General features: G+C 37.0%; 2 protein-coding genes across 6 annotated transcripts in view; both read right to left on the minus strand.

The window, feature by feature from the left end:
- The window catches only part of LOC147029035 (uncharacterized), a 45,682-nt gene extending 26,017 nt beyond the window's left edge, over window positions 1–19,665 (minus strand). Inside the window, exons 1-3 of the mRNA XM_085876109.1 lie at window positions 18,512–19,665; window positions 18,250–18,414; window positions 17,723–18,152 (exon numbers count right to left, since the gene is read on the minus strand). Coding sequence (XP_085732235.1) covers window positions 17,723–18,152; window positions 18,250–18,414; window positions 18,512–18,604 — 688 coding nt within the window. The 5' untranslated portion in view covers window positions 18,605–19,665. The remainder of the gene's footprint in view (window positions 1–17,722; window positions 18,153–18,249; window positions 18,415–18,511) is intronic.
- The window catches only part of NPHP4 (nephrocystin 4), a 571,934-nt gene that overhangs the window by 402,236 nt on the left and 143,095 nt on the right, over window positions 1–26,603 (minus strand). The window lies entirely within an intron of this gene.

Raw genomic sequence — 26,603 nt, forward strand, 5'->3', positions numbered from 1 at the left:
AACCTCCTACCACACCCCCCAGTCCAGGTGAGCTAAAAATGGAAGAAATCAACAGACTGTTAATCGAGGTCTGCTAACCGCCATGGGAAGCAAGAACCTGACAGTTTGGGCATTAACCTTTCGTTGGAGCAAAAGAGGAACGTTTTGGGCATTCCAAGTTTGATTCAACAAAGGGTAAACACCCAAAACGTCAGCTTTGACTTCCCACGCCGGTTAGCATACTCCACTCAACGTTGTGTTGATTCCACCCATTATTCCACTACCTGTCCACCAACACAAAACAACACGAGCCTTCATGATTTAGACAAGTTTTTCATTCTTGCTTGAGAAAAAGTAAGTATGGTTTGGAGATTTCATAATAACAAATGTGGCATTTGTCAACTCAAAAAGCTCTTGCAAAATATCAAGGTCAATCCTGACGGTTGAGCCACAAAGAGTGACCTCCATTAAGGAATACACAGGCCATGAAGGCCATCCCAATATTCTCACTTGAAAAGAGCAGAGTGCAGAATTGTGTTCGACCACATGAACAACACAGCAATAACAATATTGACTAATCCTTCTGCTCATGTTTTATTTAAACAGTGTGACTATGGTAAATTATGTACCGAACCAGGCCCTCCTCCAATCCAATTATAAAAATTGTTTCTGTGTAAAAATGTTCCATTGTCCAAGCAATCATGTTTTTATTGTATGAAAATATATTTATCAGAAAATCCTTCTTGCTCAGAACTCGAACAACTATTATAGTTGGACACACACACACACACACACACACACACACACACACACACACACACACACACACACACACACACACACACACACACACACACACACACACACAACCAAAAGTATGAGGACAATCCTTCTAATGAGTGGACTCGGCTATTTTAGCCACACCCATTGCTGACAGGTGTATAAACTCAAGCACACAACCATGCAATCTCCATCGACAAACATTGGTAGTAGAATGGGCCACACTTTAGAGCTCAATGACTTTCAACCGTCATGGGATGCCATCTTTCCAACAAGTCAGATCGTCAAATTTCTGCCCTGCTTGAGCTGCCCCGGTCAACTGTAAGTGCTGTTATTGTGATGTGGAAATGTCTTGGAGCAACAACAGCTCAGCTGCGAAGTGGTAGGCCACACAAACTCACAGAAAGGGACCGCCGAGTGCTGAAGTGCGTAGCGTGGAAAAATCGTCTGTCGTCGGTTGCAATACTCACTACCAAGTTCTAAACTGACTCTGGAAGCAACGTCAGCACAAGCACTGTTCGTCGAGAGCTTCACAAAATGGGTTTCCATGGCCGAGCAGCCGCACACAAGCCTAAGATCACCATGCGCAATGCCATGTGTCGGCTGGAGTGGTGTAAAGCTCATCTCTATTGAACTCTGGAGCAGTGGAAATGCGTTGACCCTGCCGGCTTCACGCTTCACCATCTGGTGAATCATTCATCTGGTGATTCATCAGCAGTGATGAATCTCACTTCACCATCTGGCAGTCCAACGGACAAATCTGGGTTTGGTGGATGCCAGGAGAATGCTACCTGCCTGAATGCATAGTGCCAACTGTAAAGTTTGGTGGAGGAGGAATAATGGTCTGTGGCTGTTTTTCATGGTTCGCGCTAGGCCCCTTGGTTCCAGTAAAGGGAAATCTTAATGCTTCAGCATACAATGACATTCTTTGTGATTCTGTGCTTCCAACTTTATGGCGACAGTTTGAGGAAGGTCCTTTCATATTTCAGCATAACAATGCCCCCGTGCACAAAGTGAGGTCCATACAGAAATGGTTTGTCGACATCGGTGTGGAAGAACATGACTGGCCTACACAGAGAACTGACCTCAACCCTATCGAACGCCTTTGGTATGAATTGGAACACTGACTGTGAGGCAGACCTAATCGCCCAACACATATATACAATATCTATATATATATATATATATATATATATATATATATATATATATATATATCTATATCTATATCTATATCTATATCTATATCTATATCTATATCTATATCTATATCTATATCTATATATATATATATATATATATATATATATATATATATATATATATATATATATCTATATATCTATATATATATATATATATATATATATATCTATATATATATATATATATATATATATATATATATATATATATATATATATATATATATATATATATATATCTATATCTATATATATATCTATATCTATATATATATATCTATATCTATATCTATATATATATCTATATATATATATATCTATATCTATATATATATATATATATCTATATCTATATCTATATATATATATATATATATATCTATATATATATATATATATATATATATATATATATATATATATATGAGTAGGGTAAGAATACTGATTCTGGCTCACTTTTCCCCATGTAAATGAATGGGGGATTTTCAGCGATTTATATTTTTTTCCCTAAAAATAAATCCCCTTTTTATCCCAAGGTATATTTATTTGTCTCCCCTTTTAACTTGGAGGTTGAACCTCATTGAATTGAACAGCTCACTCATTGAACCTATAAAGATTTGTTCATTCTCAAATTCCTTCAATAGTTTAATTTTCTTTGCACAATAATCCCCATCTAAAATATTGACAAACAAAACATTTGAATCTTTATATTTTTTAAGATACCCCATTTGTGCCATTACGAAATGATAAACTTCTCTTAATGCTCTTGTTTGACCACCTCCTGAGCCACATATCATTTTGAGATTATAGTAAATTGTTTTTTCATTGTTCAATTGATAACCATCAAAGTTTTCAGTCCATTCAAGGATATTCATTTTTTTCTTTACATCCTCTAACTTACTAGTTTTTAAATTAATTCGCTTATTTGTTTTATTTACCTTTGTTTTAGTTATTTTTTCAATAAGACTTATTTGATATTTTTCACATTCATTATGTTTTCCATTTATATACCAAGACTGAGATTTTCTCCACTCTTTAGTTTGATTAATACTTGGTTTAACCATTTATATATTGTGAAAAAACGCGGCGGTAGCCCTTAAAAACCCTAACCCATCTTCCCATCGTTAAAACATAATCTATTTTATACACTCTATCATACAATATCCATATGGAACACAATCTATTCCATTATCTAAAATAAATCTCTTATCATCAAAGGCTCCTAATGCCTTTTTATTTACTTCTTCACTATATATGTTATGTTTATAACTTCTTATTGTATTCATTTTCCTATATTCTTCTTTCTTATTCATCAAACAATTATAATAATTTCTAAAAGTTATTGATTTCTTTATTACATATTTCTTTATTCCCTTTAACCTCTTATCAATCTGTTCACCATACTTATAAGCATATGCCTTTGCTCTCAATCCAATAAACTCACTCATTACTTTTCCACCCAACTCATCCTTAAACTTACCAATAACCTTTTCATTCTTTTTGGAAAATAACTCACTCTTCTTGCTGAAATTACTTGTATCATATACTCCAATATTTTTCTTCATATCTTCATAAACATCATCAGTTTTTATATCTAGGATAAAACTATCAGTATCCATATACAACAATGAAACATTTTCACCATACTCTTTCTTTAAGTCATTATACAAATAATCATACATCAATATCTTTGATAAATCAAGAACTGCTGTTCCAATATAAATTGGTTTATCCATTACAATACTTTCCTTTTTCATATGAATTGCAGAAAAGTTCTCTGAAAAAACCTCTTCTCTCTCAAAACTTGGTTTATTTATCAATCTCGAAGCTTCTTTCCAAGATGTTGCGAATCTAATGTTTTGCCTGTTTCTAACATTTTCCATAGTCTTTCCAAATACAGCATTATTCATTAATTTATAAAAGTCCCCTTCAAATTTTACTTTTGTATTTGCTCTCATATCTGTATTGAATTGAATATACTTTTTCACCCAAGGACTTTGTTTAAATTTTAAAACTCTATGAATTTTAGCTACTCTCAATCCTTCTCTCAAAAACTGTTTTAAGCTTCTCTGATGCAAAACATATCCCTCTTTATCATAGAATGTTGTTAATAACTTTTCTGTTGATTTACCTTTAATATTAAAACTTTTATGATAATCACTTAACCATTCTTTCTTTGGAGTTTCTTTCTCACATGCAAAAGGAAGATCTTTATGCTTATTATGAAGATCACTCGGGTACCTCAAATCAACTTCAAAATAATAACCTTCTTCTTCGTCATTCAATTCCTCTTGAGAAGAAATAACAATATTCATCAAAGCCTTTTCATAATTCTTTTCTTCCACCCACTCTAATTTACCATAAGGTAGAGATTGAGACATTGCCCATCCATACAAATTATTAGCATCAAAATACATCAAATAATTACTATCTTTTTCACTATCATAATTTGGGAGATATTTATTATTTGCTTTAGCATATCTTTTGAACATACTTGTGATATTCCACCTCTCTTGGACTTCTCAATCATCAAAAGCATATCCACATCACTGATTAAATCTATATCTTGTTTTGTCATTTTCAACATTGCACTCCAAGCTAAACCAGGAGCTGTGAAATAGTGGGCAGGATCTAATCCATAACAATTTTTATTATGACAGAGTGATCTAAAAGCTTCAAACACATCAGCTAACAATAAAACATCTGTTTTTAGATATAAATCGTGATATTCTCCAAGGTTCTTTATCTTAAATATTTTCCATATTTCTTGTGCGTGTTTATATTCCTTATCACTTATCTCTTCTTCATAAAGGTTATTATAGAAACTTTCTTTTGAAGGAAGTTGTGTTTCTTTAAATCTCATAAATGAATCCATATAATCATAAGGATAAATTCCCTTACTTGTAAGAATTTTCTCTTTACTTTGAATTTCATTCCTTGTTTGAATTTCCTCTCTCGTAAGAATTCCTTCTTTAATCAGAATTTCATCTTTAATCTGAATTTCCTCTTTAGTGAGAATTTCCTCTTTTGGAAAGAATGAATTAAGATTTGGAAAAGAGTCTGTGGAGCTTAGATTTGATGCGAGGTAGGCTAGTGGTGTTCCCATAAACTTGTAAGAATCTAAAAACCTAATACGAGTTAAAGGTTTTGTGAATATCATTTTTGAAAATGAAATATACTTTTGACTTGTGTTTGTTATAGCAGAAATATTCCCTGGTGTTTTTGAAAGTTCATTTATAAATAGATGTGTATCATAGTTGGCGCTGTTGTGAAGAAAGACTGGAATAAAAGAAGGTAATTTATAATTAAGATTACAACAGGAATGAGCGGGACCTCTATATTTACCAGTAAGATGACAATGGTCTCTAACTTTAGACTCCTTAATTTTCCCCTCACAAATATGACAGATATTGTTCATTCTAAATTCTAATTTTTCTTCTTTGGTTAATTTCATCGGTTCATTTGTTTCTTTCATTAATTTAGTGAGTCTTATACAATCCTTTTCTAATCGTTTTACAAACTCTTGTGAAGCATTTTTTCCACGATAATGTTCAAGTTTGTTATACTTTTCTCCAACAGATGATTTGATATAATAACAAAAACCACAAGGAATATGTTTTTGATATTTATTTGTATATGGTTCTTTTGGATTAGGAGAAGCAGTATTTATCTTTTTAAGGATACATTCAAAATCAGCGTATATCACAAATGGGTGCATGATAGATTTATTATAATCTTCAAAATAAATCTTTTCACCAGGTTTAGGCATTGTAATTACAGCTGATTTATGATTACTACAATATTTTGAATGTTGTTCTAATCGTTCTTTTGTATGAAATGAATTAAGACATCGCTTACAAGGATATATTTTGTTTGCTGTTCTGAATACCTGAGAAGAGATTAATCTTGATAAATTATTGATGTATGTGTAATGTGAATTCTTTCCAACACTAAAATATAAAAGGTCAATGTGTGTTTCTTCATTTTTATAGTTGTTTGAAATTTTTAATATTTGAATTTTGTTTGTATCCGTTAATCCATATACATTAATAGAAAGATTATTCTTTTTCTCAAATTTAGGAATATCTGTTAATGGCATTGGGAATTTAAAATCTTTAATGTCCAAGGTATTCTCATATTTCATATATTGTTTTACTCTTTCTGAATTACATTTTGGTGGATGTAAGTGAGCAAGAACAGACCAGAGAAAACATTTATTATCATTGTTCTTAATATTAACAACTGCCTTCTTTAGTTTTATTTCTTTTGGTAATTCAATATAAGAAGAAGCTTTAAGAGGGTTTGATTTTAGAATGTGTATATCTAAAAAGATGATTTTTTAATATTGAATCCACTTCCTACCACTGTATTATCAACATCCTCCTCTTGTCTTGATAGTTCTTCATAAACCCCACTATTCAAAAAATCTTGAAATGATGTTATAAAATGAAGATCTGTTCTCATATAAGGAGTTTGTTCTTCATCTTGTCTTTTCATATTCATTTTCACTCCCATATAAAACTTTAAAGTTTTTATTTCTTTTAATGTCTTTTTAATAAATTTTTCAACATCGGGTTTCACTATTTCAATTGATTCAGCTATTGATGATGGACTGGGTTCTCCAAATTGAAAAATCCTTATTTTTATATGCCCTTTAAATGCCTCATCAGTGTTTTTAATATAATAGTCTCCCTTTACTTTAAACTCATTTTTCTTGTGTTTTTGTGATTGAAGATGTTGATTATAACTACTCTTCAAAACATCCTTTGAACAGATATCACAATGTTTTCTTTCCAACTCAAGAGGAGATATTTGATGAAATAGATTAAATGTGTGTTTGTTGGTTCGGAGGTGTTTTCTATAATGTTTATATTCGTGATTACAAACATCGCAGTACGTTGTATTCACCATATTTATAGAATAAAACTTTGCTTAAACTAAAATTTTCTTGATGAAAATTTCGTTTAATTTATAGGTGAATCTGTGCTTAAAAACATTTTATCCTCCAACTTTTTCACTTAATAAATACAATGTTTCAAGACACAAAAGACAAGTTTCAATCAATCTCTTCATCTGTTAAAGATACTGAGAAATATGTCAAGGATGTAAAATTGAACAAAGATAAATATAACAACTATTGGATAAAAACTATTATGGTAAATAATATGAGTTCTTCAATTTCCTTCAGTGGAAGGGCTTTTAGTATACCTGGTAGAACATCAATTAAAGTATCTCTAACAAAAGTTTCTCCTCTCCTTCTAGTAATATATTCAAAACTAGAAAAAGCAATGAAACAAGAAAAAGTATCAAAGAACAAAAACCTTATGGATGAAGCTTTAGAAAGAAAAGATAAGACCATCTGTAATATGCAAGGAGAAATTTGTATTTTTTTCAACAACCCTAAAGATGTAAATCTTGATGAAATAAAGGATGTTAATATATCAGGTGAAATGACATTTCGTTCAATAGTAGTTAACGATAATTTTAAAATTACCTTTAATATAAAAAATGTTGTCGTTGAATCTGATAATGAAAAAAGTATATCGATATCGATGGTAATATACAACTGAAAGTATAGATGAATTTCAGTTTAAGTAAAGTTTTACTTTATAAATATGCTAGACTTTCCTGATTCTCCATATGACAAATTTGAGAATTGTCCTGCGTGTGAAAGACAGGGATTAAACACAGAGTCAAAAGCCTATAAACAATGTATATTCTGTGATTATCTTCTAATTAATGATAATAAAAAATATAAAAAGGAAAATAATTCTTTTAGATTTACACCAAAAATGAATTACTTTACAAGATTGATTAGAGAAATGAATGTAAAGTATGAGGATGATAACACACCTTTCCTTACAAGGGAAGAAACTGAACGTATAAGAGAAATGTTCAAAGGATTGTTGTTGTATATTATTCATGGATGTAATTTTCAGGGAAATATCAACACAAGATATTGTATAAATAAAATAATGGATTATCTTGAAATTAAACCTGAACTTAGGATAAAATATAGAGTTTCTAAAAAAGCCAATAATAAATTAAATAACCTGTTTTTCAAATATATAAATGAATGATTTTTTACCTATTTGGGAAAATAAGATAAAATTTAACAACCATAAAAATCTCCCAAATTCATTAAGATGTCTCATAGTTGGTTCAAGTGGATGTGGAAAAACCTGCTTACTTTTAAAAATGCTCCTCACTCCCAACTTTTTAGATTATGATAATTTAATAATTTTCACAAAGTCGAAGTTTTCAACCAGAGTATCAACTACTCTCACAAGGTTTTAATGCTGGTCTTCAAAAAGAAGATATAATAGGTTTATTTAAACGTCAAAAAACCTAAATGATTATAACATTGAAGATATAATTCAACTATTTTGTGATACACAGAGATGTAAAAGAAATCAAATCTTATAACTTGTATTCTTAGTGATAATACGGATGATATACCGTCTCCCCAAGATTTGGATAAATCAAAAGAACCTCGTTATCTTTGATGATTGTGTTAATGAGAGAAACCAAACGGTAATGGACAGCTACTACACAAGAGGGAGACATTCTTCTTGTAATTGTATTTATCTTAGTCAATCGTACTTTCAACTTCCTCGTCGTTCCATCAGAAACAATGCTAATACTTTTATTTTATTCAAGTTAAATTCAATAGATATCAATAATTTTTGGAGAGATAATTGTTCTACATTATGTAGTAAAAAGAAATTTGAGGATTATATGAAGCACACGACTGAAAAATATAAATATATTGTTGTGAAACAAGATGAGATATTAAGGGATATATTTTTTGTTTTATAAACAATTACATATATAAATGACAACTATTATTATAAATCTTGTGGGTAAATCTGCTTCTGGAAAAAACTTTCATAAATCAAGGTTCTTGTGTAGTACAAATGAGAATATTGTAAATTTACTTAAAAAACACCCCGTGATACGCATTGTATCAACAACAACTAGAGCAATAAGACCTGGAGAAGTAAAAGGTGAAGATTATCACTATATTTCAGTGGAGGAACATATGCGATTGAGGAATGAAGGACAAATATTTGAGGAGGTTTCTCTTGGTACAACAAAATATTCACATTGTAAGAGTGAGTTAAAGAAACTAAAATCTGGTGGTGTTGGGATATTAGAAACTAATCCAGAAGGAACGAGACAAATTATTAAATATCTGAGCGGAGTGAAGATTTTATCATTCGGTTTTGATGTTGATGAAGAAACTCAACACAAACGTATGAAAAGCAGAGATGCAAGGATTAGTGAAGAAGAAATTACAACTCGCATTAATGTTAATAAAGAATTTGATGAAATATTTAAAGAAAAGGATTTATTTGAACACATCTACTTGAATGATGAAGAAAAGGAAAATTTCCCTGTTGATCTTTACAATTCATTAAATGATATTTTACAATAAATAAATGGATACAAAAGAAAGAGCAAGAAGATTTAAGGAACATCAAGAGTTGGTTTCAAAAGTTGTAAAACAACAGGAAGACATAAAGAAGAAACGCAGACAGAAACTAACGGGCGAAGAAGCATTTGAAAAAAACAAGAGAAATTTTTAAACCACTTTTAAAAACTTCCCAAGAAAAATGAAAGATGTTTCCACAGTTCCCACAGTAGAATATACTCCTAGAAAGCTTCAAATGTTAAAAGATTTCAGTCAAATGACGGAGGAAGAATTAGAGCATTTAGGAGAATTAGAATATGATGATGAAGGTTTATTTCAACAACTGGAAGAGATTAATCAACCCCTGATTATATTGTGAATGCTGTTCAAAACAATGAATATTCAGCGGATTCAAAAACCAAAGCAGGACTCATTCCAACAGAACAACCAGCAATATTTCATCTTGTTCAAGAAAAGGTATTGATATTTAATGATGAATTAAGGTTCTTAAGTTCTGCTCAACCCCCTGTTAAACTAACTCCGAGATTAATGTTTCTTCTCACAAAAGATGGAAGACAAGGTTCAACTGTGAGGGATGAATCAAAGTATATTGATAAACCATTGGATATGGAAAATAATGATGATAGAGTATATATTGATTTGCTGAACACTCTAAATTATAAGGTTATTCTTTCTGGTAAAAGTAGGAAGAATGAGAAGGAGAAACACATTATTCAGGCTTTAAGTATCCTTGGTTCAGGTATTAGTTTTCTTCCAAATGACCCATCGCAATTAGTTAATAGACTGTTATTGTTGTTCGGCAGTAAGAAGGCTGGAAATAACAATTGTTTTAATGAAGCATCAGCCATTTTAGACCAGTTGATGAACATGAAAATAATTAATAAATCTCAATATAAAGACATTTTATCTCATATTAAATAAGATGAGAAGCACAATCCTGAGTTTTAATTTCACAACAAGCGACCACACATCTTCATTCCCATACCCACTACAACTTGACACAACAAAAGAATATGAGGCATCTTTATTGTCCATGGAGACTTATAATACCTTATTTAATATAACCGAGAAAAATGACAAGTTTAGTTATAATCCGGGAAGTGGATACAAAACGATAACAGTCTCACCGGAGCATACGAGATTTCTCAAATATCTTCCGAAATTGCTCGTCTTATGAAAGAACAGGGTGATGAACCAAAAAATATTGTTATAAACATTCAAAAACATACTTCAAAATCAACGATTAAAGTTAAAAATAACTACAAGGTTGATTTCACAATTGATAATTCATTTAGAGAGTTATTAGGTTTCTCCTCAAAAAGATTGAAACTAATGGGACGTTTTACAGTGATAATGTCATTCAAATATCCTCAGGAATAAATTCGGTGTTAATTCACTGTGATTTGATTGATGGTGCTTATAATGATGGATTAAAAACAAATACAATATTTTCATTCAGCGCATACTCAACCCCAATTGGTTATAAATTCAATATGGAGCCTAAAAATTTGGTTTATCTACCTGTGTCAGGAAAAACCATACACAGAGTAAATTTTAGGATAACCGACCAAGATAATCGTGTGATCTCTTTTAATGGAGAAGTTATATCCATCAGAATTCACCTACGTGAAGTTTTTCAATAAATAAATACGATGGTTATTGTGAGGAAGCACGAGTTGGGAAAATATAAAATAATTACAGGGGATGGGATGTTCCTTTCCCGTACTACAAGGGTGAAGGTATGTATCTTGGTAGAGGATACTATAAACCTAAGAGACAAAGGGGTGTCGGACATCAATTTAGAGGAGATGGGATAATTGATACTCTCATGGGTATTGGTTCAACTATTCTTAAACATAAAGACCTAATTGGTTCAACTGCTTCTGCTGTGGGAAATGTAGCAGGTGCTGTAAAGAGTATAAAAGATGCTCAGAAAGAATCTCATAAATTACAAGCAATAAAAGAAATTAAGAAAGGTAAAACTCAGTTGTCCCCCAAGAACGACAGAAAATAATTCAAATACTTGGATCAGGGTTTCAAAAGTTTTAACATCTTTTTTCCTAAATAAATACAAGTATGGAAGCAATTGATAGTATCTATGATTTGGATGATACTATTATTATCTCAAACTCCACTAAAAAGAAGATTACTTCAAGGTAAATGCAATAACTGGAACAGACTGGAATACAAATGGTACAAAAAGTTTTGAAATAAATAATCAACAAACCTATTTGAATCTCTCCGAAAGTTTCTTGTTGTGTAAATTTAAATTCACTAAGGCTGGGAATAACACAAACGCTACACTTGTAAATGATTTCTTCTGGAAAATGTTTGATAGTGTGCGATTGTATATTGGAACACAAGAAGTTGAAGCGGTTGATTATGTCTCTGCTGTATCTGAAATGATGAAATTTACACTCTATACATTCAGTGATAGAATGGGAAAGGGGTCTGTCGAAGGTTTTATTCCTGATATGTCAACGGGAACAAACACAGACCCTGGGTATACTCAAAGGAAAGGAATGTATAATGATGATACAAAAGCAGAAAATAGTTTTACTGTGGCAGTTCCTCTTAAAGGTATATTTGGATTTTGTGATTATGATAAAGTTCTGTATGGTCTTAAAATTAGATTTCAACTACAAAGGAATGATAATGAAAATAGATTGCTTTTTGGTGTTGGTAATGCTTTTGGTGATCAGAATAAATTTGTAATTGAGGAGATGAGTTGGTATATCAGTGAATATACTCCTAATCTTAAAACAGAAGAGATGTTGAATCGAAGACTTAACTCAAAAAAACCACTCAGTGTATCATACCTCAAAAGAAGATGTCAACACGTTAAACTCAATCAAACTACTTACACGTGGAATTTGGGTGTTCTGGAAGGAAAGCCACGATATCTGTGGATGATTTTTAAAAAGCCAGATGGTGATACTGCGACTGATAAGAATAATGCATTGAGTGATAATGCTAAGGTGAAACAACTTCGCGTTTCTCTAGATGGAACATTTTATCCACGAGATAGATTGGAAATTAATTGGGAAAAAAATGATTTTGCTGAAGCATACAAGTCTTACCAAAAGGTGTGTGAAAGTAATGGAAATAAAGAACCTATTTTGGATATGACAGCATTTAAAAGTTTGTATACAATCTATACGTTTGACCTGAGCGCTCAAAAAGAAACTATAAAGTCTAATCGAGTGGATACTTCCCTATACATTGAAAGAGGAGAGAGTGAAGAAGTTGATACATATTGTTTGCTTTTGGAAGAAACAGAATTGCAGATTAATACAGATAATGGTGTGATGATTAGTCTCACATAATTTTTTGTTAAATAAATGAGTGGCAAAGTACCAACTGGGGTATATGTTAATCAAATCAATCTTCATAAACTATCATCTTGTGTTCAAAATCAAAAGCCTTGTACGATTAACGTTAATACAATTCAGAGAAAAGGAGCAGTAAGAATTGATGTTTTGCTCACAAGAGAACAGGTTAAAATCTTGAATGACACTGGCTCACTTAAAATTAAAATGACAAAACCAATGTTGAAAAAATATTCAATAAGAGAGACGAGTGGAGGATTTCTCCCATTTCTAATTCCTTTATTTGCTGGTTTAAGTGCGGTTGGAGCATTGACGGGTGGTATTTCAACAGCGGTCAAAACTGCCAACGAAAGGAAGGCTCAACTCCAGGCTCAAAAAGAATTGGAAAGACATAACAAAGAGTTGGAGAAACAAATTAGTGGAAGTGGTGTAATTGTAGATTTTGCTGAAAAACTTGAAGGTCTGCCTGATAAAGCGAGATTGTTAGTTGGAGATATGCTTTCTTCTATAGCACAAGCAGGTGTAAAATTAACGAAAAGAGGTAATGGATTATATCTTTCTAATAAATAAATGAGCATTGATGAGTGGTTGAAAGAATTTGGAAAGAATACAACATCAAATTTACAACTTGCCAAATATTGTAAGAAATTAAAAATTCATAATGTGGTTATTTGTATGAGAGATGAATTAACAAATGTGTCGAAACATACAAAGAATATTATTATGAACTTAGAAGATAATGATGGGAACGGTTCTCATTGGGTTTGTATTTTTAATAGTCAAGACAAATATTATTTTGATAGTTTTGGTCTTCCACCACCTGTTGAAGTCATAAAATTCTTACAGAATGGTGTTTATCAAACATTTCAAGTCCAAGAATTAAATTCCAAGTGTTGTGGTCAATTATGTCTATATGTGTTATTTCAACTCAACAAAAATAAAAAATTTTATGATATTATTTTTAATCTAATATAAATGACTTATGTTGGTAAAGATGGTTCTATCTTTGGTGTATCTCAAGAACTGGATATTGATTTATCAAATTATTACACAAAGGCACAGGCTGAACGATATAAATATAATATAAACAAAAATATTAACATGAAAAATGCTTATAAATTAAAAAATTATCCAAGCCCGACTGACGCGAATGACTTGGTGAGATTAAGCGATTTATCACAATATATATACTTAAATAAAACGGCTGTGTATTCTAAAGATACAGAAGTGTTGATATTATCTCCAGGTCATACAGAATTCACAGTTCGAATTAAAATAAATTTTTATAAAGAAGGGCGTATCGTTTGTATGAGAATAGAACAATGGGGGTATGATATGAATGATTTAGGGTATAATTGGTCATTTAAAATTAACCTCGAAGACCTGGAACAATTAAATCAGTCTCGTAAGGAAGAATATTATCCACTTGGTATCGAGAATGAGTTTTGTGGAGCCACGATTAGTAAACAACAAATAAAAGAATTTAATAAGGGTAAATATAATAATGGTTTTGCCCTTGTTTATCTCATGAAAACAGAAAAAACAGGATTATATATAATAAGTAAGGAAATACAAAATGATTTAACTATGGGAAGATGGGGAGGTGTTTCGTGCCATAATATTATTCTAACATATATTTCTAATACATAAATGACAGCAAGAAGGCTTCAAGAAAATTATCATTTCTGTGTTCAAGCATACCTTCAAGAAAAGGGTATTCGGTATTTTAATAAATATGTTCTACAACATAAGAATGAGGTATTTTCAATAAAAGATTGGCATTATGCTGATGTTGATAAACCGACAACTTTAGATTTAATTAGAATGTTAAATAATGAAAAAATTATAAGGTTAAGAAAAGGTAAGGCTCTTTTAGAAATTCAAAAGAAATTTTATTGGTATCCTGTTGTAAAAAAAATTATTTTGGATACAGGAATAACAAGAAATCCTGATGAATATATGTATAATATTCTATGGGGTGTAAACGATTCAAGTATAGTAAGGGATGAGGAAGGAGTTGAAGAAGAGAGGGAAGAGAGAGAGAAGGAGGAAAGAGAGAAGAGAGAGAGGGAGAAGAAAGAGAAGGAGGAAAAGGAGAAGAGAGAGAGGGAGAAGAAAGAGAAGGAGGAAAAGGAGAAGAGAGAGAAGGAGGAAAAGGAGAAGAGAGAGAAGGAGGAAAGAGAGAATAGAGAGAGGGAGGAAAGAGAGAAGAGAGAGAGGGAGGAAAGAGAGAAGAGAGAGAGGGAGGAAAGAGAGAGAATGAATAAATATCAAAATATGGAAACCAGTGAGATTCAAAAAAGATTGGTGGTATTACAGAAAATAACTCAACCCACCGAGGAGGAAAACAAAGAATTGACAAGTCTATTTGCAATACTTTCGACAAGACTATTAGCATCAACAAGATATGGATTTTAATTCAAGTTTTTTCTTAAATAAATGGAGGAGAGAGTGAAGGCATTTCTAAGGATTCTTTATGTTTTAAAAATTAAGATTCAAATGTGCATGTTGGAAACTAAAAAGGTTTTTGCACTCTGCAGGAATTTTTCTCATAAATAAATGAGTTATTGTCTCAAATGTAAAAAGAAAACTAATACTAAAAATATTTCATATATTAAAAGTAAAAATAACAGGGTTATACAAAAAGGTATATGTTCGGTGTGTGGTTCAAAAATCAATTTATCTCCAAACACAAACTCGGAGGAGATATACAAAAGTTTTTATCAGGAAGTAAATTTACAACTACTGGAATACCAGGGAATTACATCTTCCAGGTTATTCTTTCTGTGGTCCAGGCACAAACTTAGATAAAAGATTAGATGAGGCAGACAATCCTAAATCCTGGAGTAAACCAATCAATAGAGTTGATGAAGTGTGCATGAGACACGATATTGATTATGGGAATACCACAACGTTGGAAGAAAAGCATGAAGCCGATAGAGAAATGTTGTATAATTTGTCTCTGATACAAAATCCAACCTTGAGAGAAAAAGTTGATAGGTTCATCGTGAAGAAGATGATTAGTGCTAAATTGAAACTTGGACTTGGAAATTCAAAAACTTATAGGCTCTAATGATGCCATTAAGACTGAAGAGCAATTAGCTGATGAATTACATAAACCAATATTCACAAAGTTTCAGAGAAGGAAAGTTTATTCCAAGGAAGTTGATTATATCTGGTCTGCTGATTTGATTGAACTCAATAATGATAAGGGGTACAAGTATGCTTTAACCGTTATTGATTTGAGGAGTAGATATGCGTGGGTTGTCCCTTTAAAAAACAAAACAGGTAATACTCTTATGTTAGCTTTTCAACAGATATTTAATAAAAGTAAGAGAAAACCTAAGAAATTGTGGACTGATGAGGGTAGAGAGTTTTATAACAAGACATTTATGAATTTTCTAAAAATAACAGTATTACATTATACAGTACCTTTAATGAAGGGAAGGCAGTTGTTGTTGAACGTTTTAATCGTACCTTAAAAGAGAGACTATATAAAAAATTCACACAACTCGGTTCACAACAATGGTCATCTTTTATTCAGGATATTGTGAATAAGTATAATGACACGATTCACACGTCAACGAATATGAAGCCATCAGAAACATTTACAAAATTAAAATATGAAAAAGAGATTAATGTCAGAAAACCTAAGTTCAAAGTTGGTGATATCGTAAGAATATATAGGTGGAAATCTCATTTTGAAAAGGGTTTTACTGAACGATGGACGAAAGAACTTTTTAAAATTGTTGATGTAATAGATACAGTTCCTTGGACTTATAAAATATATGATTTGGAAGGGGAAGAGATTTTAGGTTCATTTTATTCACAGGAATTACAAAAGACAAAACTAAGCAGATAATACACCTTTGTGGACACTCGAGGGCCAAGTCCGAGGTGTATAACAGTATATAATGTGTGTCAAGGGGGACGTTCTTAGATCTGTGAACCCCAAACACAGAATCCTCAACTGAATAGTCAAGGCTTAACTTTTGTTTGTTGATGTGTATGTGTGTGTGTGTAATGGGAGCAATAGGTTGGCGCTTCACTCCCTCCTACTATACACCGTTGTGGACACTCGAGGGCCAAGTCCGAGGTGTATAACAGTATATAATGTGTGTCAAGGGGGACGTTCTTAGATCTGTGAACCCCAAACACAGAATCCTCAACTGAATAGTCAAGGCTTAACTTTTGTTTGTTGATGTGTATGTGTGTGTGTGTCCCAACCCTCACATTCAAAATCTCAACCCCAACCCTCACATTCAAAATCTCAACCCCAACTCAATCCTCGCCCAACACAATGTCTTTTTCAAAATGAGATTTCCACCTATATATATATATATATATTTTTACGTTTTTTTTTTTCTTCTTCCAATTCTGTCTTTTAAGGCTTTCAGGTTTGATGACGTAAAAAGGGGGAGTAAGCCTGCACTTTCTTCCCAGAACTTTCTTGATCTTGCTCCCATCAAGCACCATCCGACAAAGAACTACATCGATAGGTTTAGATCCCAAAGAGTGATAGCAACTCCAAAAGTCTCCAAAATATAAATAAATAAAATAATAATAATAATAAATAAATAAATAAATAAATAAAAGCCCCCAAAAAAGTTTCAAGTGTCCAACATAAACCCAACTTTCCAAGTCTTCAAGGTATAACCACATTCCCGTTGAGTTTCCAAGATATGTATCACATTGTGAGTTATCAATCCAGAACCCACATTTCAAGTATTCAAAGTAAAACCAACTTACAAAGTCTCTTAAGGATAACTCATTTACTGATTTTTTCAAAATTTGTGAGTCTCCAAGGTAGGACCCATATTTAGAACCATCTTGGCAGAACCCTTTTCCTGAGTCTCCAAGGTAGTTATTTAAACCATCAAGGCAGAACTCATTTACTGATTTTTTCAAAATTTGTGAGTCTCCAAGGTAGGCCCCATATTTAGAACCATCTTGGCAGAACCCTTTTCCTGAGTCTCCAAGGTAGTTATTTAAACCATCAAGGCAGAACTCATTTACTGATTTTTTCAAAATTTGTGAGTCTCCAAGGTAGGCCCCATATTTAGAACCATCTTGGCAGAACCCTTTTCCTGAGTCTCCAAGGTAGTTATTTAAACCATCAAGGCAGAACTCATTTACTGATTTTTTCAAAATTTGTGAGTCTCCAAGGTAAAACTTGTATTCTGGCTCATCAAGGTATAACTTGTTCAGTGGGTATTGTCTTGATAACTCACAATGAGTACTATTGCTGTAAAACTCTTTTTCAGGATTTTGCTGGTCTCCAAGGTATAACTCTTTGGTTGGGTCATCAAGGACGAACTCGTTCTGTGGGTCTTGGTCGCTCATAAGGTCTTCAACCAAGCCAACAATTTCGCCCCAAGTTGTAGCAAAAGCAGTATTTTCATTTCGTATTTCAGACACAATTTCCTGTGAGAGAAAATAATAATGTATTAATTAAGTTATTTAATTATTAAATGAGTATGCTTCAATCAAAGTTTGAAAATAGGAAAATAAAAAATCTTACCTCAATAGATAAGAGGTTTGAATCCAGTTCATCAACTTGAAGGTTTAGTTCCATAGAAGACAGAGAGTTCCAAGGAACACCAAAGTCATCCCACTCAAGGTCTTCAACCAAGCCAACAATTTCCCCCCAAGTTGTAGCAAAAGCAGTATTTTCAGATACAATTTCCTGTGAGAGAAAATAATAATGTATTAATTAAGTTATTTAATTATTAAATGAGTATGCTTCAATCAAAGTTTGAAAATAGGAAAATAAAAAATCTTACCTCAATAGATAAGAGGTTTGAATCCAGTTCATCAACTTGAAGGTTTAGTTCCATAGAAGACAGAGAGTTTGAGACAAGCACACAGAACACCATTGCCAGCAAGAACAAATGTTTAAAATGGAGCCTGGGTTTGAAGCTTTTATAGAGAAAGACTGGTGGGTGTGGTTTCCTTTGGAAATTCCCTGGGCAAGCCTAGGCAAGCCTTCATTGGGAAATTTTTCAAAACCATAACATCCTGTAATTTTCTAGTGATTTCTTTGTGAGTCAGAGATGAACTGGAAATGATGTAAGAGTGGGCGGGGCTTAGCAAAAGTAGGCGGAGCTTAGGAAAAGTGGGCGTGGCTTAGAAAAAATACCTTATGAAAAGTGGGCGGAGCTTAGCAAAAGTGGGCGTGGCTTAGAAAAATACCTTATGAAAAGTGGGCGGAGCTTAGCAAAAGTGGGCGGAGCTTAGGAAAAGTGGGCGTGGCTTAGAAAAAAATACCTCATGAAAAGTGGGCGGAGCTTAGCAAAAGTGGGCGGGGCTTAGGAAAAGTGGGCGTTGCTTAGAAAAAATACCTTATGAAAAGTGGGCGGAGCTTAGCAAAAGTGGGCGGAGCTTAGGAAAAGTGGGCGTGGCTTAGAAAAAATACCTTATGAAAAGTGGGCGGAGCTTAGCAAAAGTGGGCGGGGCTTAGCAAAAGTGGGCGGGGCTTAAATAAAAGTGGGCGGGGCTTATTGAATACCTTGTGGAAAGTGGGCGGGGCTTAACAAAAGTGGGCGGGGCTTTAAGAAAAGTGGGCGGGGCTTAACAAAAAATAACCTGTGGCTCAGGAGGTGGTCAAACAAGAGCATTAAGAGAAGTTTATCATTTCGTAATGGCACAAATGGGGTATCTTAAAAAATATAAAGATTCAAATGTTTTGTTTGTCAATATTTTAGATGGGGATTATTGTGCAAAGAAAATTAAACTATTGAAGGAATTTGAGAATGAACAAATCTTTATAGGTTCAATGAGTGAGCTGTTCAATTCAATGAGGTTCAACCTCCAAGTTAAAAGGGGAGACAAATAAATATACCTTGGGATAAAAAGGGGATTTATTTTTAGGGAAAAAAAATATAAATCGCTGAAAATCCCCCATTCATTTACATGGGGAAAAGTGAGCCAGAATCAGTATTCTTACCCTACTTATATATATATATATACATATATATTATAGACAAACATGCATTATAGGTCTTTGTGTTGTGCACACATAAGATTCATCTTCATTGCTGAACTCATCTCTTACCTTCCCCTCTTCTCCATCCATACCAAAATCAACTGTTTTTTCTGGACATTTGATGGACATCTGATGATAATTTCATCAATTATGAGAAATTTATATCAGGGCAACTACCCGACTCTGCCCATTTTTGTTTGTTTGTTTACAAGATCTAAGGCTCTTGCAGAAGCAGCAAAACAATTGAGGCACACACATGCAGACAAAGAGACAATAACAACAGACTTTACTTCAAGCAGGGCACTGACCTTGGGGAAAGTGCAGTGACTTCCCTGTGCACAATGGGTACTGGAGACACCCTCTTTGTGCCATCACTTTTCTCTCCACAGGAAAGGCAGCAATGACAGAGAAATGGACCCCTCCCCCCACCCTCTCCCTCCTCCAATGAGATCCAAATGCATGGGGTTTATCAATAGCCCATCCTTAAAATGCTGAATGCAAGAAAGTAAGCACAACACTTAAAGTCTTTGGTATGACTCAAGCAGGATCAGAATCTAACTGCTGATCTCCTCCACTCAGAATGGTGGGTGCTCCAACCCGCATGCCACAGTCTATTTTTTTTCTCCTCCTCTAATGTTTTTTCCTTCTTCTATTTTTCTTCTCCAATTTACACCCTCTTCATCTTTTTTGCGTCATTTGTAGACACCATAAATAAAATGTCCCACGTGAGATTTTGGCTTAAAATATTGTGATGTTCACGGGACTTGAACAGTCCCGCCAACGTAGAATGAGCCGAAACGATGGAGGCAGTTTATTTATTTATAACCCAAACATGGCGGTTCTAATCGCTCTACCACAAACGGGACGAAAAAGGTGGCACGAGTCACTTTTCACTGAGTTGATGATGTTTATTCGTTTTTATTATTACCAGAAATAACAAGACTCGGCAAGAAGAGGGATCCGGGGCGATTCGACGGGATGGTGTGGGATCGGGCGTGGGGAAAAACACAGACAATTCCAATGAATATACAGTTCTCAATCCCTCTAAGGCGCCAAGCACACACACACACACACACACACACACACACACACACACACACACACACACACACACACACACACACACACACACACACACACACACACACACACACACACACACACACACACAAAACGTAGCTATTTCTGGTGGTCAGGTTGGACCGTGGTTTGGACACAACTGTCCCTGGATCGGCGTCGGACGAGCTGGCCTTGCTCTCGTCAGGGGGGCAGGAGAAACCGTGGTGCTGTCGACCTCCTGGTCTTGGCCCAAGTACGCTCACAGCCGCCAGGGAACCAGTTCTGGCGCCAAGTTGCGAGCAGGAGAGGGAGGCAGGTCCGCCCGCCGTTCGACCCCGTACTCCGAGTCAGCAGAACCCGAGAGCCAACCAAGGTGAGGCACGAGGCTCAGCAAGGCTCCAAGACACGATCGAATCAGCACAACAACAAGGACGCTCTCCGCGCAGCAGTCCTCTACACCAAAAAAACACGATCTTTTTGGTTGTGATCTTCTTCCTCTTCCTTTTCGACCCCGAACAGAACCTTTTTATCCTCCTGTCCTCGTCACTTCCAATCGAGCCGTTTATTGGCCCACCGCCGTCGCCTTCTGCCAATCGTGATCACGGGGCGGAGCCATCCGCTGCACTGTCCTGTGACGTCACGGCCAGTCTCCAGAGACTACCAAAAAGGGGTTTACGCAGACACACTTACAGCTTATCACCACTGAATTGCTACTTATTACATCGAGATCCTGGTAAACTCGAACAGCATGGCATACCTAATTAAACATCCTAATTACCCTTTGAATGCATACCCCCCCCTCAAACGTAACACTGCCCCCTCCTCTGGTACCGCAGCTCCTGCAAGGTATATCACAGGCGCTACCGTACCAGCCTTAACACTTACTGACTCACACCTAATTAACCTAACGAAATAAAGTAGGAGGGGCAATGGGCAACGAGTCGCAGCTAACTTACCTATCCTGCTTAATGTACTACCCCCTTATGGCCTTATCCTCACCGAAACAATCATTCGTTTTTTTTTTTGTTTTTTTATTTATTTTATCACATCAGAGCACTGAGCGAAGTTGCACTCCATCTTCTGCATCATCGCTCTTGCCCAACACTCTTCCAGTGATCTGGGGAGGGGAAACAAAAGGTTCCACAAAAACACAACACTTATACTTTACATTCCTACTCTAAGCCTTAACGACACTATTCACAGGATATTTACACTTGACCACCTCCCCCAGTGGATGCTAATAGACCCAGCGTTACCTGGGGGCCCAATTTTCAAATTTGCTTGCCCCAAAATTATGCGGACATCATGCCCTTGCTGCACCTGTCAAGTTGTGTGGGATCGAGTGGGACTCACACATCTTCACAACACTCACACCATGGTCATCATCACATTTCTAGGTCATGGTCCTCATTTTAATCATGCAGGCTGAATCCCGTCGTGGCCGTGGGGTGGGTTACCAGAAGATGATGGGGACATCTCAGGTGTAACCATGCCCACAGGTAAGCTTTAGTCCAACCCAGACGTTTCTCCGCCCCGCTCCCTTTGATTCCCTCCCCCCTGGTAGCCATCAGCTCTAATCCCGTACAACACACTGGAAGGGGTCTCACTGGCTCCTCTGGCCTTCCTGGGTCGCCAAGGTCCTACCCACCTTGGTCGCCCAACCAGACCCTCTCCCAGTTGGCTCCAGACACTGTCACCATTAGCCACCAGGGGTGAATCTCCTTGAAGGGGGTCGCAATTGCCGCTCACCGTGAACTTCAGCAATCCCTGTGGACAAGCACATCATCCCCACCCACAAAACCCACATGACTCCCCCACCCCATCGGCCTTACATGTGACACCTGCATTTCTAACACTTCACCGACCATGACCTTCCCTGTTACCACACCATGCCCAATAAAAAAAACAATGTGTGCACCATACATTTCACTTCTTCACTTAAAACAACTCACACAGCACTTCTCACCCGATCCACGCACCAGCCATTGGACAGCCACTCGTGCCCGCTTTGTTTCCAATTACCCACTGTCCCGATTGTCACTCTAAAACCCAGAACTTACAAACCCATGCCAATTTTCCCACAATTAATTTTTTTCCACCAAAGGAGGGCACTTCGCCACAATCTCAGCAGCCGAGCATGCCCCTATATGCTCAGCCCAATCTAGTCTCCCCGACCCCCGACAGTGATCTCCGGACCCGACCTATGAAAGGGCATCTCGGATAGACCTGGCGGTTCAGCAGGAGGATTCACCCTCTCCGAGTCTAAAAGTCTATTGGAGGGTCCCTCCATCGCCGGGTACCGGCAATATCATTGCACGTGTCCTCTTCGCCCGCACCGGAAGCAACTCCCCATAAAAGGCCCCCGTGAGTATCGGTGAAATGTCTCTTCCGGTTCCGGACCCCCTCGGCCATAATCAAATTGCTCTATTAGCTGGGCTGGACCCCGCCGCTTTGGCGCACTAACTACCGGATTACCCTTTATCAAACTTGACAGTTTCTGGCAAATTTCCTGAAACATTTGGGTAATGCCAATTTCTCCCAGCCCCTCTCCTTGATCCTGGATCTCCGCCTGTCGGACCGTCACCGATGGCTTCTCGGGCACCCGACCCGGCCGCCTCCATGAGGCCAGCCTGGCTGCGCACTCAGCCGCTCGGTGAACGGTGGGTGGATCCTGTAGCTCCACTAGCGCTCGGACCTCAGGGTCCGGAAGAGCAGCCAAAAATTTCTCTAATGCCAATCTGTCCCACGCCTCCACTGTAAAGTCCCGATACGCGATCCTGACTGATTGGTAAATGTCCTGTGCCCAGCTCCTGCACTGTCTCACCCGGCTTTAATCTGCGGTGCTGGAGCTGGGCCCGCACCAGATCACAGTTTGCCGCGAACCCAAACCGACGGCTCAACGCCTCGCAAATGTGGAAGCTGGTCAACATCCCCTCCGCGATCACGTTTAACACATTTGCGGCTGGTCCCCGCAACGTTGCCACCAAATTCCCTGTACGTTCCCGCTCATTCCACCCGTTTAGTCGGGAAATGCACTCAAATTGCGTCAGAAAAGCTTCAACGCTCCCTGACCCGTCAAAATTTACCAGGGGGATCACTTTTACGGTGGCCCGCTTCTCAGTTTCTCCCTTGTCCGAATCCAGCCCAGGGATCAAACACCCTTGTGGCTGCGTATCCAATTTCGGAGCCCACTGTGGCCAAAAATGTTTTGTGGTGAGGGTCTCATGGGTCAATTTTGACTCCTGTTCCAAACGTTGAATGGACCGATTCACCTCTTCCCGCAGGATCTTCTGGGCCCGCACAACCTCCTCCAAGGCTCCGTCGCGAGTTTGTAGCTGCTCCTCAACCAACCCGGACACTCGACTTACAAAAGACGGCTCTACCAGGCCTTTATCCAAGACTTCATCTTGGCTCATAATTTTATCTTGTTCGTCCAAACGAGCCTCCAATCCTTTTACCTCCTCCACCAAATTCATCCCTTGCTTCCTCAGCTCTCCCCACTCTTCAACCTGCATCTGCATACGAGCATCCACACAGGCACGATGACGTTCCAGGCTTTCATCCACTTTATCAACCCGAATGTTCGTTGCATCAATTTTATCCACCAATTTTTTTCGTATATTTTCCCCTTCCAATGTAATTTCTACCTTTGTTTCCTCCAATCTATCCTCGAATTTACTTTGTATTTCTCCCAATTTAACATCCACACACTCCTGCATCTCAGTTTTCATTTTCTCCATCTTTTCCCCCAATTCATCCCTCATTAAATCAATCCGTGCACCCAACTGTTCCCCCATTACCCCCAATTGATCCGCCATCTCTGCCCCCTGTGCCGTCATTTTTGCCCTCAGTGTCACGAATTGATTTTCCATTTGTGCCGTCATTTTTGCCCTCTGTGTCACGAATTGATTTTCCATTTGTGCCGTCATTTCTGCCCTCTGTGTCACGAATTGATTTTCCATTTGTGCCGTCATTTCTGCCATTTGTGCCCCCTGTGCCGTCATTTTTGCCCCCTGTGCTGTAATTGCACTCATTAAACGTTCCAACATTGTCCAGATCGTCATCGTGCCGGTTTCCGGCGTTGCCGGCTCCGTTACGGGCGATGAAGCACGGTCCACGCTCGGAATGGGGGAGGTTCCAACCCTACCCCCGTCTCTCCCTTCTTCCCCCGACTCGCTGCCAGACACGTGGCCTTCCTCCTCAAACATCTGCACATCCACCATGGTGCAGAAGTCCCGTTTGCTGCCAATTAATTTAAATTTGAAAAATCCCGCCAAAATTTTCCCGCGCTCGCGCGCTTTTCTGTAATAATTTTATATTCCAATTCGTGGCGAGATTTTAATCCTGGTATATTCTCCCGATACCGAATATAATTTAGAGGCGTTCGAACATCCAACACCCTGACACCGATGTGATGTTCACGGGACTTGAACAGTCCCGCCAACGTAGAATGAGCCGAAACGATGGAGGCGGTTTATTTATTTATAACCCAAACATGGCGGTTCTAATCGCTCTACCGCAAACGGGACGAGGAAGGTGGCACGAGTCACTTTTCACTGAGTTGATGATGTTTATTCGTTTTTATTATTAACCAGAAATAACAAGACTCGGCAAGAAGAGGGATCCGGGGCGATTCGACGGGATGGTGTGGGATCGGGCGTGGGGAAAAACACAGACAATTCCAATGAATATACAGTTCTCAATCCCTCTAAGGTGCCAAGCACGCACACACACACACACACACACACACACACACACACACACACACACACACACACACACACACACACACACACACACACACACACACACACACACACACACACAACGTAGCTATTTCTGGTGGTCAGGCTGGACCGTGGTGTGGACGCAACAGTCCCTGGATCGGCGTCGGACGAGCTGGCCTTGCTCTCGTCAGGGGGGCAGGAGAAACCGTGGTGCTGTCGACCTCCTGGTCTTGGCCCAAGTCCGCTCACAGCCGCCAGGGAACCAGTTCTGGCGCCAAGTTGCGAGCAGGAGAGGGAGGCAGGTCCGCCCGCCGTTCGACCCCATACTCCGAGTCAGCAGAACCCCAGAGCCAACCAAGGTGAGGCACGAGGCTCAGCAAGGCTCCAAGACACGATCAAGAACACGATCGAATCAGCACAACAACAAGGACGCTCTCCGCGCAGCAGCCTCTACACCAAAAAAACACGATCTTTTTGGTTGTGATCTTCTTCCTCTCCCTTTTCGACCCCGAACAGAACCTTTTTATCCTCCTGTCCTCGTCACTTCCAATCGAGCCGTTTATTGGCCCACTGCCGTCGCCTTCTGCCAATCGTGATCACGGGGCGGAGCCATCCGCTGCACTGTCCTGTGACGTCACGGCCAGTCTCCAGAGAATACCAAAAAGGGGTTTACGCAGACACACTTACCCTATCCCGTGTCCCTATCTAATTACGTGACAATTATCATTTCCCCCCCTTGAAGAAATGAACATTTACCAGACAACTTATCACCACTGAATTGCTACTTATTACATCGAGATCCTGGTAAACTCGAACAGCATGGCATACCTGATTAAACATCCTAATTACCCTTTGAATGCATACCCCCCCCCACCCTCAAACGTAACAATATTCTTTAAAATCATGAAAATTACCAGTTTCAAAACGATTCATTAAATAAATCTCAGATAATCAATCATGTTCTCATTGGAAAACCACACACCAGCTTTCCTGCAGCTTCATACAGAAATTAAACATCAACCATGAATCTCAGCCATGATCCACAGGATAATTTTTCGATTTTTTTTGTTTGCATCTCTCAAGTGCAATCTGCAAATAATTCCA

This window comes from Eptatretus burgeri, chromosome 4 (genome assembly GCF_056783735.1).
Source record: "Eptatretus burgeri isolate ZD-2024b chromosome 4, Ebu_testis_v1, whole genome shotgun sequence".
NCBI lineage: Eukaryota > Metazoa > Chordata > Myxini > Myxiniformes > Myxinidae > Eptatretus > Eptatretus burgeri.